This window comes from Hyperolius riggenbachi, chromosome 10, assembly GCF_040937935.1.
Source record: "Hyperolius riggenbachi isolate aHypRig1 chromosome 10, aHypRig1.pri, whole genome shotgun sequence".
In the NCBI taxonomy this organism is placed as follows: Eukaryota; Metazoa; Chordata; class Amphibia; order Anura; family Hyperoliidae; genus Hyperolius; species Hyperolius riggenbachi.
In genome coordinates this window covers 28,956,132-28,968,614 of record NC_090655.1, presented here as the reverse complement: position 1 = coordinate 28,968,614, position 12,483 = coordinate 28,956,132, and the positions used below count along the sequence as shown (strand labels likewise).

General features: G+C 40.6%; 1 protein-coding gene across 1 annotated transcript in view; it reads right to left on the bottom strand.

The window, feature by feature from the left end:
• LOC137536634 (alpha-2-macroglobulin-like) overlaps positions 1–12,483 on the bottom strand; it is a 143,179-nt gene that overhangs the window by 108,585 nt on the left and 22,111 nt on the right. The window contains exons 4-7 of the mRNA XM_068258884.1: positions 11,519–11,523; positions 9,987–10,143; positions 5,509–5,593; positions 1,485–1,641 (exon numbers count right to left, since the gene is read on the bottom strand). Coding sequence (XP_068114985.1) covers positions 1,485–1,641; positions 5,509–5,593; positions 9,987–10,143; positions 11,519–11,523 — 404 coding nt within the window. The remainder of the gene's footprint in view (positions 1–1,484; positions 1,642–5,508; positions 5,594–9,986; positions 10,144–11,518; positions 11,524–12,483) is intronic.

Genomic DNA, 12,483 nt, shown 5'->3' with positions numbered 1-12,483 from the left:
GCGGAATTTCGGTAGTGGCGGCATGCGGAATTACCGCGGAATCGGAAATTGGCTCTTCCGACCATGCCTGGAAGCAACCCATATGGGCTAGGGCAGCTTTCTAAAAAGGCTGCATAGGCCCGGGTCTTGGGCAGCTGCAGCCCACAAGGGCACCTGGACATGAAAAAGTAATTGCTACATATGAAAGAGGAGGCGGGTAATAGGGAGCAACCCATGAAAATGGGAAACTGGTGCTCAAGGTGGCTGTTCATGAGAGGGGCTGCATACAAGGATGATACACGTGGAAGAGGGGGCTGCACATGGATGATACACATGGAAGAGGAGGCTGCACATGCAATGAGAGGGGCTGCAGTACATGGAAGATACACATTGAAGAGGGGGCTGCACATGGAATGGGAGGGGGCTGCAGTACATAGATGATACACATTGAAGAGGGGGCTGCACATGGAATGGGAGAGGGCTGCAGTACATGGAGGATACTTATGGAAGAGGAGGCTGCACATGGAATGAAAGGGGCTGCAGTACATGGAAGATACACATGGAAGTGTGGGCTGCACATGGAATGGGAGGTGGCTGCAGTACTTGGATGATACACATGAAAGAGAGGGCTGCACATGGAATGGGAGGGGCTGCACATGGAATGGGAGGGGACTGCAGTACATGGATGATACACATTGAAGAGGGGGCTGCACATGGAATGGGTGGGGCAGCTGTACATGGATGATACACATGGAAGAGGGGGCTGCACATGGAATGGGAGGGGCTGCTGTACATGGATGATACACATGAAAGAGGGGGCTGCACATGGTAAAGGAGAGTCTGCAGTACAAGCAGGGCCGGATTTGTACTTTTTACCGCCCAAGGCCGCTGTCACCAGCTGCCCCCTTCAGTATAGGTAGCCAGATGACCCCTCCCCCTTTCCCTCCAGGCTCTAGTGTAGGTAGCCAGATGAGTCCCTTAATCCCTCCTTTTTCCACCCCCCACCTTTCAGTATAGGTAGCCTGCTCGCCTTCACACTGCAGCAGCCATTCTTGTCACTCATTTCTCCACTTGTCTTCAGTGCAGAAGCTTCCTCTTCCTTTCCATCTCGAATGCTGCCCAAGTCCATAGCCGCCGGCCACAATGCAAACGTGCACAGAGAGCAAGGTGGCTGCTGCACAGGTGGCTAGCAGCAGAGTACCGCAGTCAGGCACTCGCCTGATCTCCCTGCATTGCAGCAGTTTGCAAATGCTGCATGAGTTCAGCCTGCTGCTTTGGTGCCCTTGCTTCTGTTGTGCCCTAGGCCATGGCCTAGGTGGCCTTGGCCTAAATCCGGGCCTGAGTACAAGGATGATACACGTGGAAGAGGGGGCGGCACATAGTATGGGATGGGTACTGCTGCTGCACATGGAAGGGGAGCCACAACATACTTGTCCTAGGGGAACACAAAGCATATGGGGTGTCACTGCCTTTGAATGAAAATATCTGTGAGAAAAACCACTTGCCTTAATAGCTGATAACTTAGTGCAGACATTGTTTTCCTCCTCACTGTCATCGTCATCACTACCACGATAAATATACTCATGGTAAAATGGGCTATAGTGTCTTTCAGGGCAGATTTCAATGTCTACAGTGCCCTCTACTGGCTTTCCATAAACATAGCTAGAAATAAAAAGAGAATAAATATAAGGCTGTGTATTGTGGTCACAAACTGAAATAATCTTCTGTCTCAGATCTCATAAACAGCAAAGGCTATAAAGCAACCTAATGCTGGGAATACACAATGAGATTTTCAGCAGATTTACTGATCCATTTCCATTCACTTCTATGAGAAATCGATCAGAAAATTGATCAAAAATCACATCGGAAATGTCGGAACTTATCTATTGCATCACTTATCTGCCAAAAAAATCTCACGGTGTATTCCCATCACAGCATAAAGGAAGTTTTCAATGGTATTGTCCATTTTTTATGTGAGTGTAAGCTGCAATTTAATTACTTCACCCCAAAGCGGTTTTTACTCCAATGGACAAGAGCGATTTTCACCTTTCAGTGCTCATCCCTTTCATTTGCCAATAGCTTAATCACTCCTAATCACAATTAAATTATCTGTATCTTGTTTTTTTCACCACCAATTAGGCTTTTTGGGATTGATATTTGTTTTCAGCAATTACTTCATTTTCTATGCATTTTAAAGGGAAAAACAAAGAAAAAAATACACTATTTCTCCAATTTCATCCCCTATAGTTTTAATATAAACACTGCTACTGTACATAAAACCCACACATTTTAACTGCCTATTTGTCCTGGTTATCACAACATTTTAATTATGTCCCTAGTACAAAGTAACATACTAAAGTGGGCAAGCACCATAAAAAAATCAACAAAAATGTGGGGTAAGACCACCAGGGTCAATTATCATACATTAAATAAACAAGCCTTGCTAATAGCACAGAGTGTACAAAATGGTGCCCACCAACAGAGCTTTCTGTTAGAGGGCTCTGATTGCTCCTGGAGTGTTCATTTATTTTTTGTAAATATTTCTCTCTTTCTTTTTTTTTAAATAAAATTAGCTATTTTTTTTTATTTTTGGTGGCCAGCCCTCTCTCCCTCCCCCTGCCAGCCAATCACCGTGATCGGCTCTCATAGGCTTCAGCCTATAACAGCCGATCACTCCTGAGCCTGCCAGGGGGACGTCACATGGCTGTTCCCAGTACAGCCATGTGACGGTGAACATTTCTCAAGTGAAAACGACGGAACGCGAATGGGTTAAGGTCTATTACAAAAAGTATTGGAGGAAAAGTATCAGCAGGGCTGCCAGGCAACTAGTATTGCTTAAAAGAAAATAGAGAAGAAAAAGGAGTGCTCCTCTTTGTACATTAATTTTTTATTTTTATTCAATTGTGCTTTAAAATTACACTTCCAGTGTTGAAGTAGAACATGGGCGCACCAAAGGCCTGTTGCTGCCAGCAAGTGCTCTCCCCTCTCCTGCGCTTGGCCAGAGCTGCAGGGGCAATTTTCGGCATGGAGCGAGGTGCGGTGGGCGGGGCCTGGTCGCACTGAAGCCATCTGACATCACGACGCATTTCAGCGTTAGACCACGCCTTAGTCAAACGGCCAAACATCGCCCCTGCAGCTCTGGCCAAGTAGAGAAGAGGGAGAGGATTCACTGGCAGGCCTTTGATACGCCCATGTTCTATTTCCACACTGGCCCTTTAAGCCACCAGTGAGCAAGAAAATACTCAAAATAAATTTGATAGAAAATACATTTTCCACCAACTTTTGGGAACTTTTTATTTATAAAGTGTTGAATATTTTGTTTAACGAGAAGATGAAAATTATCTCCTAGGAAAAAAATAATTGCATATGGGCCACTGTCTCCACGTATACATATTGTATTATCACATAGTGTACTACCCCACCTTGTGTTTTATCCCTATTTCTAGATTGTAAGCTCACAATGACAGGGCTCCCTCATCCTTTTGTGCTTTCAAATTTGCTATAAATTTTGTTCATCGTGTTACTTTTGTCACTGTAATTACAATGGCTTCAATTCATCAAAGGATGTTCGATTAAAAAAAAAAAAAAAAAGTCGGGAAAATACCGCATTCAGTATTGTAGTTTTTCTTTGCTAATTCATCAAGATTTTCTCAGGTGTGGTAGAAGTTTTGTAGTTTACCAAAATACTATGCTTCAATTCACAAAGACCTCTTCAGTAACAACAGAGCAGTGTGAAGCTGTCTCTGTGTTGTTTCATGCTGTTCTTTGCAGTGAAGGCATTACAATAATAGGAGGCATCCCCACATCCCTTTAGAATGTACATGTTTGTTATACCACCTCTGTACACTCTGAATATGTCCATTGGTCTTTCTTAACATTTTATTTAATTGCCACAGCTTAGATTACCTTCCAGGAGACATTACAAATACCATGCTTAGGTGATTTCTCCATTAGCTACTCTGCATCTTCAAACAGGAACCTAAATGCTTAAATCTCTGAAGGGAGGCAGGGAAAACCACTTTTGTTCTTTTCTCTTTGCTCACTGCCTGGAGGTTAGAAAAGCTTGTTCCTCCCGAGAAGCCTTCGCAACCTATCAATGTCAGATCAGTGGGACTTGCAGGAGGCAGGGGCTGTTTCTATTGGCTTCTGCTCCTGTCAGTCATAGCTTATCCCTCTCTGCTTGTGTGAGTCACGGCTCCTCTGCACTGTTTCCGACAGAAGAGAGCTGTCAGTAATTATCTAGCAGGTTACTTGGCTTTACCGCATGCTGTAATCTTGATGAACTGACAGTTACTGACCTGTGATGAGGTATTTACCACACCAGACGGTAATTTACCTACCTGCTTGGTAATTTCAGCTTTCCATGAGGTAACAGCCTTGATGAATTGACACTTTCCTAAATGCTTTGCAAAATCTACATTTTCAGCATTATGGGTAATGCTTGATGAATTGAGGCTTATGTCCACCAATTCAATATTATGTACCAAAGTCAATATTTTGTGTATACCATTGTCTGTATTATTATGTAGCACATGTTAGTTTCTTATGCTGTACAGCACCATAGAATAGGTTTACACTTTATAAAATAATAATAATAATAATAATAATAATAATAACAACAATGATAATTACTCATAACATCTGTGTGTAATTAATATTAAAGGGGCACTATGGTTAAATTCTTCATTTTACATCCTTTAACATAAAGATTTGTATGTATACCAATGTTAATGATAAGTATTGTGGCTGATGGAAAGGATTTATTACACTGACAGTACACATATATAGCTAGGAGTCACGTTGGGTAGATTTACCTTTCTGACGCCGATTCAGCATAAACCACTGTGTGATAGGAGGCACCGTAACTGCTCTCCATGTTGCCGTTATATCTCTCCCCTCCCCCGGGTCCGCTCAGATAGGTTTATCCCAACTTATAACAGCCAACTCCCGACTCGAGCTCTTTGCAGGCTGCAGCAGCCGTACAGCGCAACACAGCGCTGTACGGCTCTATTGTTCCACGCTGCTCGCTAAGGACCCCTGATTTGAAACTGGCACAGCTATGGACACCTATTGTTGTCCGTTGCTGTGGTAACCAGCTTCAAATCAGGGGTCCTTAGCAAACAGCAGGGAACTATAGAGCCGTACAGCGCTGTGTTGCGCTGTACGGCTGCTGCAGCCTGCAAAGAGCTCGAGTCGGGAGTTGGTTGTTATAAGTTGGGATAAACCTATCTGAGCGGACCCGGGGGGGAGAGATATAACGGCAACATGGAGAGCAGTTACAGTGCCTCCTATCACACAGTGGTTTATGCTGAATCGGCGTCAGAAAGGTAAATCTACCCGACGTGACTCCTAGCTATATATGTGTACTGTCAGTGTAATAAATCCTTTCCATCAGCCACAATACTTATCATTAACATTGGTATACATACAAATCTTTATGTTAAAGGATGTAAAATGAAGAATTTAACCATAGTGCCCCTTTAAGCATTCATTACTTGAATCATAAATCACCTAGGGCGTTTTTCTCACCTGGCACGGATCTCCAGGGGGAAGGATTTATCAGCCACGCTAACCTCGGTTGGTAGGTTCATGTGCATTTCAAACCTCTTTGAAACTGAATACAAAAAAAAGAGAGAGAGAAAATAAAGCATAGATTAAAAAAAAAATAGAAGGAGAGCATTTTAGAAATATTTACTGTTCCACTGCGGCTGAGAAGTAGTGTTGGTGCTTAAATTCGGGAACCATGTGGTTCAGAACAACAACAGAGGCACTCAGCACTATTACATCATTGGACAGCAGTAGGGGGTGCATTTCATTTACAGTAGCTCTGATACTTCCTTGTTCCAAGCTGAAAAGAGGAAGTATCAGAGCTAAATGAACACACCCCCATCCTGCTGTCCAGCAGGCAGCACAGGGAATGAGACAGCTCAGCTGGACAGTATTCACACCCACCCAACATATAGGCCTTGATTTACTATACCCATTAATGATCATCGTTACCAGCTAATTAGGATTACATGAAATTACACGTACATTTTCGCAACTACGTCTATACGTAAAATGTGTGAACACCGCTACAACCCCCTCGCCTCTGCAACAGTGCACGACCAGGTCAGCAAGGCCCAGAAATATACTTCTATACGTAATTACTTATTGTTCATTTAGTTGACTTTGTATGATCATTCGTAATTAAACATGACTTTACGCATAATTTATGCATAATTTTGTGCCTATTTTGGCGGTGAAGAGTAAGGCCCCCATACATGCTATTGCTACCAAAATTGATACATATGTTACGGAGAATAGTGGGTACAGGACAAAAAAAGATATATTTTTTCAAAGTTTTTGAGAAAATTGATTTTAATAATGCAAAGAAAAGTGTTTTTTTTAAACTCTAAAAAATAAGTTTAAATGAGTTTCTCAATATTCTCACCAATATCACTTATGCCCCCACTAGAAGGATATCCTTTGTTCCTCCCAGGTCTTGAAAGAGGGTTCTTTGGATCATGGAAAGGCAAAGACTTAGTAGCTTTAGGCCAGTTATGGCATGGCAAATAGGCTTCTGACTTTACAAGAGCATCGAGTAATGCATGGTAGATTTCTTATGGACTTTTGGAAGCTGAGACAAGTCAAAGCATGGTGCCAATCACTTAAGCTCAATTGTAATGACAATTCCCCAGCAGGGATATGGGTGGGGTTATTCATTAGGAAGTCCAAAATAGAACATGCAGTCTCTGAGCTATACAAAATATTAAGGAATCAAGAAGACATATCGCCTTTACTGTACCTGAGGGCCTGGGAAAGAGAAATTGGGGATTTACTAGATGATACACAGAAAGCCACCATTATTAATAATTCCCACTCATCCTCAATCAGCACCAGAATACAGGAATGTAATTTTAAAATTCTCTCCAGGTGGTATAAAACTCCAGATAGATTAGCATTTATAGATAAGTTAACAGATGATAAATGCTGGAGAGGGTGTGGAGAAAGAGGTTCATTATTACACATACTTTGGATGTGCCCTAAAATAAAAAGCTACTGGACCAGAGTCCTAGACATATGTAGACGGGTTTCTGCCCAAAAGTCGGAAGAGAATCCTTGGCATGCATTTTTACACCTTAATTCAAATAGAGGCTACAAAAGGTCAATTTTGCCTCGCCTGCTTAACGCAGCTAAATGTCTCATTCCATTGAAATGGAAATCAGTTAAAAGCCCTTCGATTAGAGAATAGTTTAAATAGGTAAATGAGACTCAAGAAATAGAAGACACGGTACAAGCAGAGGCCAATATGACAAACATTATGCAACCTGAGCCTTATGGTTAGATTGTAAAGAGTCACAAGAATACTGTAATATCATGGCGGATAGGACATGATTTCTTTCTCATGACTGACTGGAATAGCTAATAGTTATAGAGGACATCGACATGGTTATAACTGTTTTTGTTGATATTGTTATTTGTTATATTTTATGGATGTGCTTTTTATATTACAAGATATGTTGTTCTTAATGCAATCTATGTGTAAACCATTATAGATCTAAAGGGATCTAAACCACCTAAACAAAGATATTATCTCAGCTACTAATATTAGATGAACTTTAAAACACGCACAGGGCCAAAGATCCCATTGTTAAAACAGGCTTTGAAAATGTTATATATGCTACGCTGTCATTCATATTTGTTAATTTTGCTGCAAGCCTTTTTTTAAGGGCAAAAGTATCAATGCTTGACATGTTATGTAGACACATTAGGCCATATGCAATTCTCTTTTTCACCTGAGTTTTCACCTAGGAGATCATTTTTCATCTTTGATTTTAAATAACTTTCCAGTACTTTTCAACTAAAAAAGTACCAAAAAGATGGTGAAAAAGTACTATCAAAATTATTTTAATCATTTTCTTGCCTTGTGGGGGCTTAAAAGGCATTTTATTGACAAGTTTAAAAATATCTCCTAGGAGAAAACACAGGTGAAAAAGTGAATTGCATATGGCCCATTGTTTTTTCATTTTCAATAAAAAATTGATTATGTTAAAAAAAATGAGTTTCTCAAAAACGGTAAAGTCTTTTTAAACAATTCTTTTTTTAACTTCTACCCACTATTCCCCTTAGCATATGTAGCAATTTTGTCAGCAATAGCATGTATGGGGACTTTGCTATTCACCAGCAAAGTCGGCTCAAAAGTACACATAAATTACGTGTAAATGAATGCACAATTACAAATGCTTACAATTAATTACAAAACTAATTACGCTTTTTCCCGAAATTTTGCAATACGATTACGATGCGTAATTCCACATAGGTGTAATTTCTGCTCATCACTAATACACATGCACAATCAGTGTATAAGGATCATGCACAATGGTTAGGGTGACACTGGGGTGAACAAGCGCTATATAGACAATGCTCTATACAGACAATGGGGAAAGGAGGGTCAATTGTACAAGTCTTTAAGGAAGACAGGTAAGGAGTAGACCAATTTAAATGTTCATTAGTGCCAATTATTGATCCAATGTTTCAGATGGCTGAACATCATTCATGGCTGAGATGGTGCTGAGGTTCTTCTACAGTGAGTATTAGACTTAAAATGAACCTCAAGTGAAAATAAAACCGATGAAATACATAATTATATCTGTCCTCCTACCCCCAAAAATTGTTTTTTTTTTATATCCCACAGTTTTATGTTATGCTTAAAAACTTAAAAAAGTAGATTTATTGCTTTGTCTCTGCGTAGTGACACTCTGTGTAACAAAGAGCTAAATATGTGAACTATTGACCTTTTTATGCATCCCCTGCTCTCCCTTCTCTGCCAAGAAAATGTTTTATGGTTGTAATTTCTTATCAGTGAAGGATTCTATAGTCCAACTGGGTCCCAACTGGAGAAAAACTGTCCGTTGCATAGCTGAATATTAACTCTTTCGGTTAGGGAAAGAAGAAAAGGAATGCAGCATATGTATGTGTATGCTTCCCACTGTACATTCACATGTATCTATGTATCTATCTCATCATGTCACATGTCACTTAAGGTTCCCTTTAACCAGTTCACAACTAAGGTTTTTTTTTTTTTCTCATTTTGTGGCCAGAAACAGTCTTTGTAGGTTTTAAAATTTGCCTGCCCATTGAAGTCTATGGCGGTTCGCCAGATTCGCCTGTTCGCGAACGTTTGTGGAAGTTCGAGTTTGCGTACAGAAAATTATATGTTTGCGACATTTCTAATGGTGACAATACTATATTTGGAAATAAAGGTGTATTTTTTCAGTTTTGTGTTTGTCATTAATTACATGCCCTTACTTGCAAAAATTACAGCAATATACCCTCATGGCATCCATATCAAAAAAGTGGAGTCCCTAAAGTAACTATTTATGTACTTTTATTTCATTTTTATATATGTATACACAAATATTTATTTTGGTAACTCTGGGAGAATGAGGGAGGTAAGGGGTTAATTTACATTGGGGGTTTATATAATTTATTGGATATAATATGTTAGGGCGTAGTTTACTATTTAGCCACTAAATCCCCCCCATTTTATACCTCAAGCACTTAGGTCTGTAAATGAGAACTGTGTTCCCGTTCACTGATCAGTCTACTAGCAGGTGGCAATGTCATGGTGGCAGACAAATATTTACATCCCTGAGACTTTAGATGAAGTCCTGTGGCGTAGATATACTGCCAGCAGGACATTAAACTTCCAGCAGGACATTAAGTCGTTAAGGAGGACACAAGTGACAATCCTGTGTTAGATTGTAGATACAGTCCTGTGTTAGATGCATTAGATAGAGTCTGTTATTTTCAGTTCTAGCCTGGAAATTTTTGTGACTTTCCAAAAAGTTAGTGAATAGGATTTTGTGTGCTGCTACAATAACAAAAACACTTATAGTAGTGAGTAGTGCACCATTTTAGAATTCTAACTGCACTAACAGTGTAGTTAAGCTTCAACATAAGCAGCCTTCCCATTAATGTCTCATTATTTAATTGCTTATGTAAATTAATACAATTCAACCTACCATATTCGGTCACACGGAAATCTGTTTCACAATGTTCGGGGATGTGAATTCTGTATTCTCCATGCTTTAAGTCTTTTGCCAAATGGAAGGAAAAGTCAGCAAATCCATGATTGGACACCACATCCCGCCACTGCCCAATGCGGTTGTTATTTGGATCCTATAAAAATGATAAAGTATGAATCGTCCCCAGCGAATGATGGGAAGAGGAGACATGTCATTCTATACAGCTATATTCACAGTGGTGCATTGTAGCATGATGTAATGGCCGCATTGTAATATGGAACGTCGCACTGCAATGCAATACCTATGCAAAATGGCCAAAAAAAGACTCTTTGGAACTCAAAAATAAGAACTCAGAAATCTGACTTCCACGGAAATACTGCATTACAGCAACTCGGTAATTTTAGCCTAATCACAGAACTTGAAAGCATCGGACGAATCAGATAATGTAGAGTCTACTCAGAAGTATTCGGCCCATCAAAGAATGCAAAAAATGATCAAAAAAGACTTATCAGAAATCAGAACTCAAAAATCAAAACTCGGAAATCAGAAATCTGCAGAATCAGTAATCGGCATTGGCAAAAATGGAGATTTCAGTGGAATGGGAAATCAGCATTACTGACTATCCCCAGCATTTTTTCTTTTACAGGGGATGCAACACAACTTCCACTGGGAACCTAGCCTTACAGGAATCAAAACATTTATTTTGCAAATCATTTTAGCAGCAAAAATAAAATTGGTTTTTTTTTTCTAGTTTTGCTTGGCAATAAATTGTATAAGTATTAATAAGTAGTTATAATAAGTATTGTATCTTGTATACTTTAAATGCTTTCCTAATTATGCAAATATGCATTCCATAAAAGGACTTACAGGCCACTTGTGGACGTAAAGAGCTCTCTTTTTAGTCTGGAAACTGGCACTAAAGTACAATTGAGGGTCTGAAACCTCATTTCAATCTCTTAAAGAGACTGTACTAAAAAAAAGTGCCCTAGGGCGGTACTTACCTCAGGAGGCGAAAGCCTCTGGATCCTATCGAGGCTTCCCCTATCCTCCTCTGTCCCACGGTGTTCTCTCTCTGGCCCTCGCAATGCAGAGCGACAATTTATCAGGCCGCGCGATAATTACCTTCCCCAGCTCCAGCGGGGGCGCTGTTGCGACTCTCCGCTCAGAAATAGGCAGAAATAGCCGTTCCCAGTTGGGTCCACTCTACTTGTGCCTGCACAGAAGAGTGGACCCCACTGGAATCGGCTACATTCGCCTATTTCCGAGCCGAGAGCCGCTACCGCGGCATGCTGGAGCCGGAAGATAAATATTTACATGGCCGCCATTCATAGACCTCGAGCAAGACCACTGTGGGATGGAGGAGGAAGGGGGAAGCCTTGATAGGATCCAGAGGTTTCCCCTCCCGAGGTGAGTACCCCCCAGGGGCATTTTGTTAATACAGATTCTCTTGGACTCATCTCACATAGTAAAAAAAATGCTACATATGAAAGGCAGGAGATCTGAATGTCTTTTTTATAATCAGCTCTTACATTTGCTGTATGTAAAAACAAACATCCAAACACCACTACCGTATATGGCTTGTGTTCTACTGTAGAACATCTCTGTGTCAGGATAATTTAGGTGAAAGAGTTTTGAATTGCAAATGAATGTTCAAAGTTCCCCCATCAACCCAACCATATCCTGTCGCCATGACTCCCAATGTTAGATGTTTCTAGACAAGCCTTAAAGAGTTGTAGTACCCATTTGTTTAGTTTTGGGTCAGACTTGCATGGCCGTTCACTGCAAATATCATCAAGTTCCGCTTAAGTGAGACTATATTCAGCTTTGATCAAAGGTTAGTTAAAGTTCTCAATTAAGCAGGTATCCGCTGTAATATTGATCTTTGTACCATGTTTGGAACTCAGCCATTAAGAAGTTTTTGTCTTCCAACTTAGTAAATTGTGACATTCTTGTGCTGCTTTCCTGGGTCAACATAGAGCTTTCTAATTGGCCATGGCCTCTCTCGGTATTGCGTGTCATGTCAGTGTTTTTAGTGTGTGATTGGCAGTTCTCCATTGTTCAATGAGACCTGCAACTATTTGTCCTTAGCTTCCAATGCCCTTCCAGTGAATATATTTGCTTTATGTTAATATATTATTCATACCACTTCAATGAGAAATCGAATTCTAAAACCAACCCTATCTCCTAATTCCTACACTAGCTCCCCCCCAACCCCCCTCCTAATGTCTAACAGGAACCCCCCTCCTAATGTCTAACACTAACTCTTCCTCTTACTGCCCACCACTAGCCCCCCTCCTAATGTCTAACACTAACCCCCCCCCCCCCTCCTAAAGCCCAAATCACCATTTGGTGCCATATTTCCACAATTTAACATTGTGGTCCATTACACACTTGCTGAAGCCAGCACCTTATTCACCTGTTCTGACGCAAACAGTATTTTGAGGTTATGTTCCCTTTTGTATGATTTTTTTTCAATACAAATATTATTTAAATG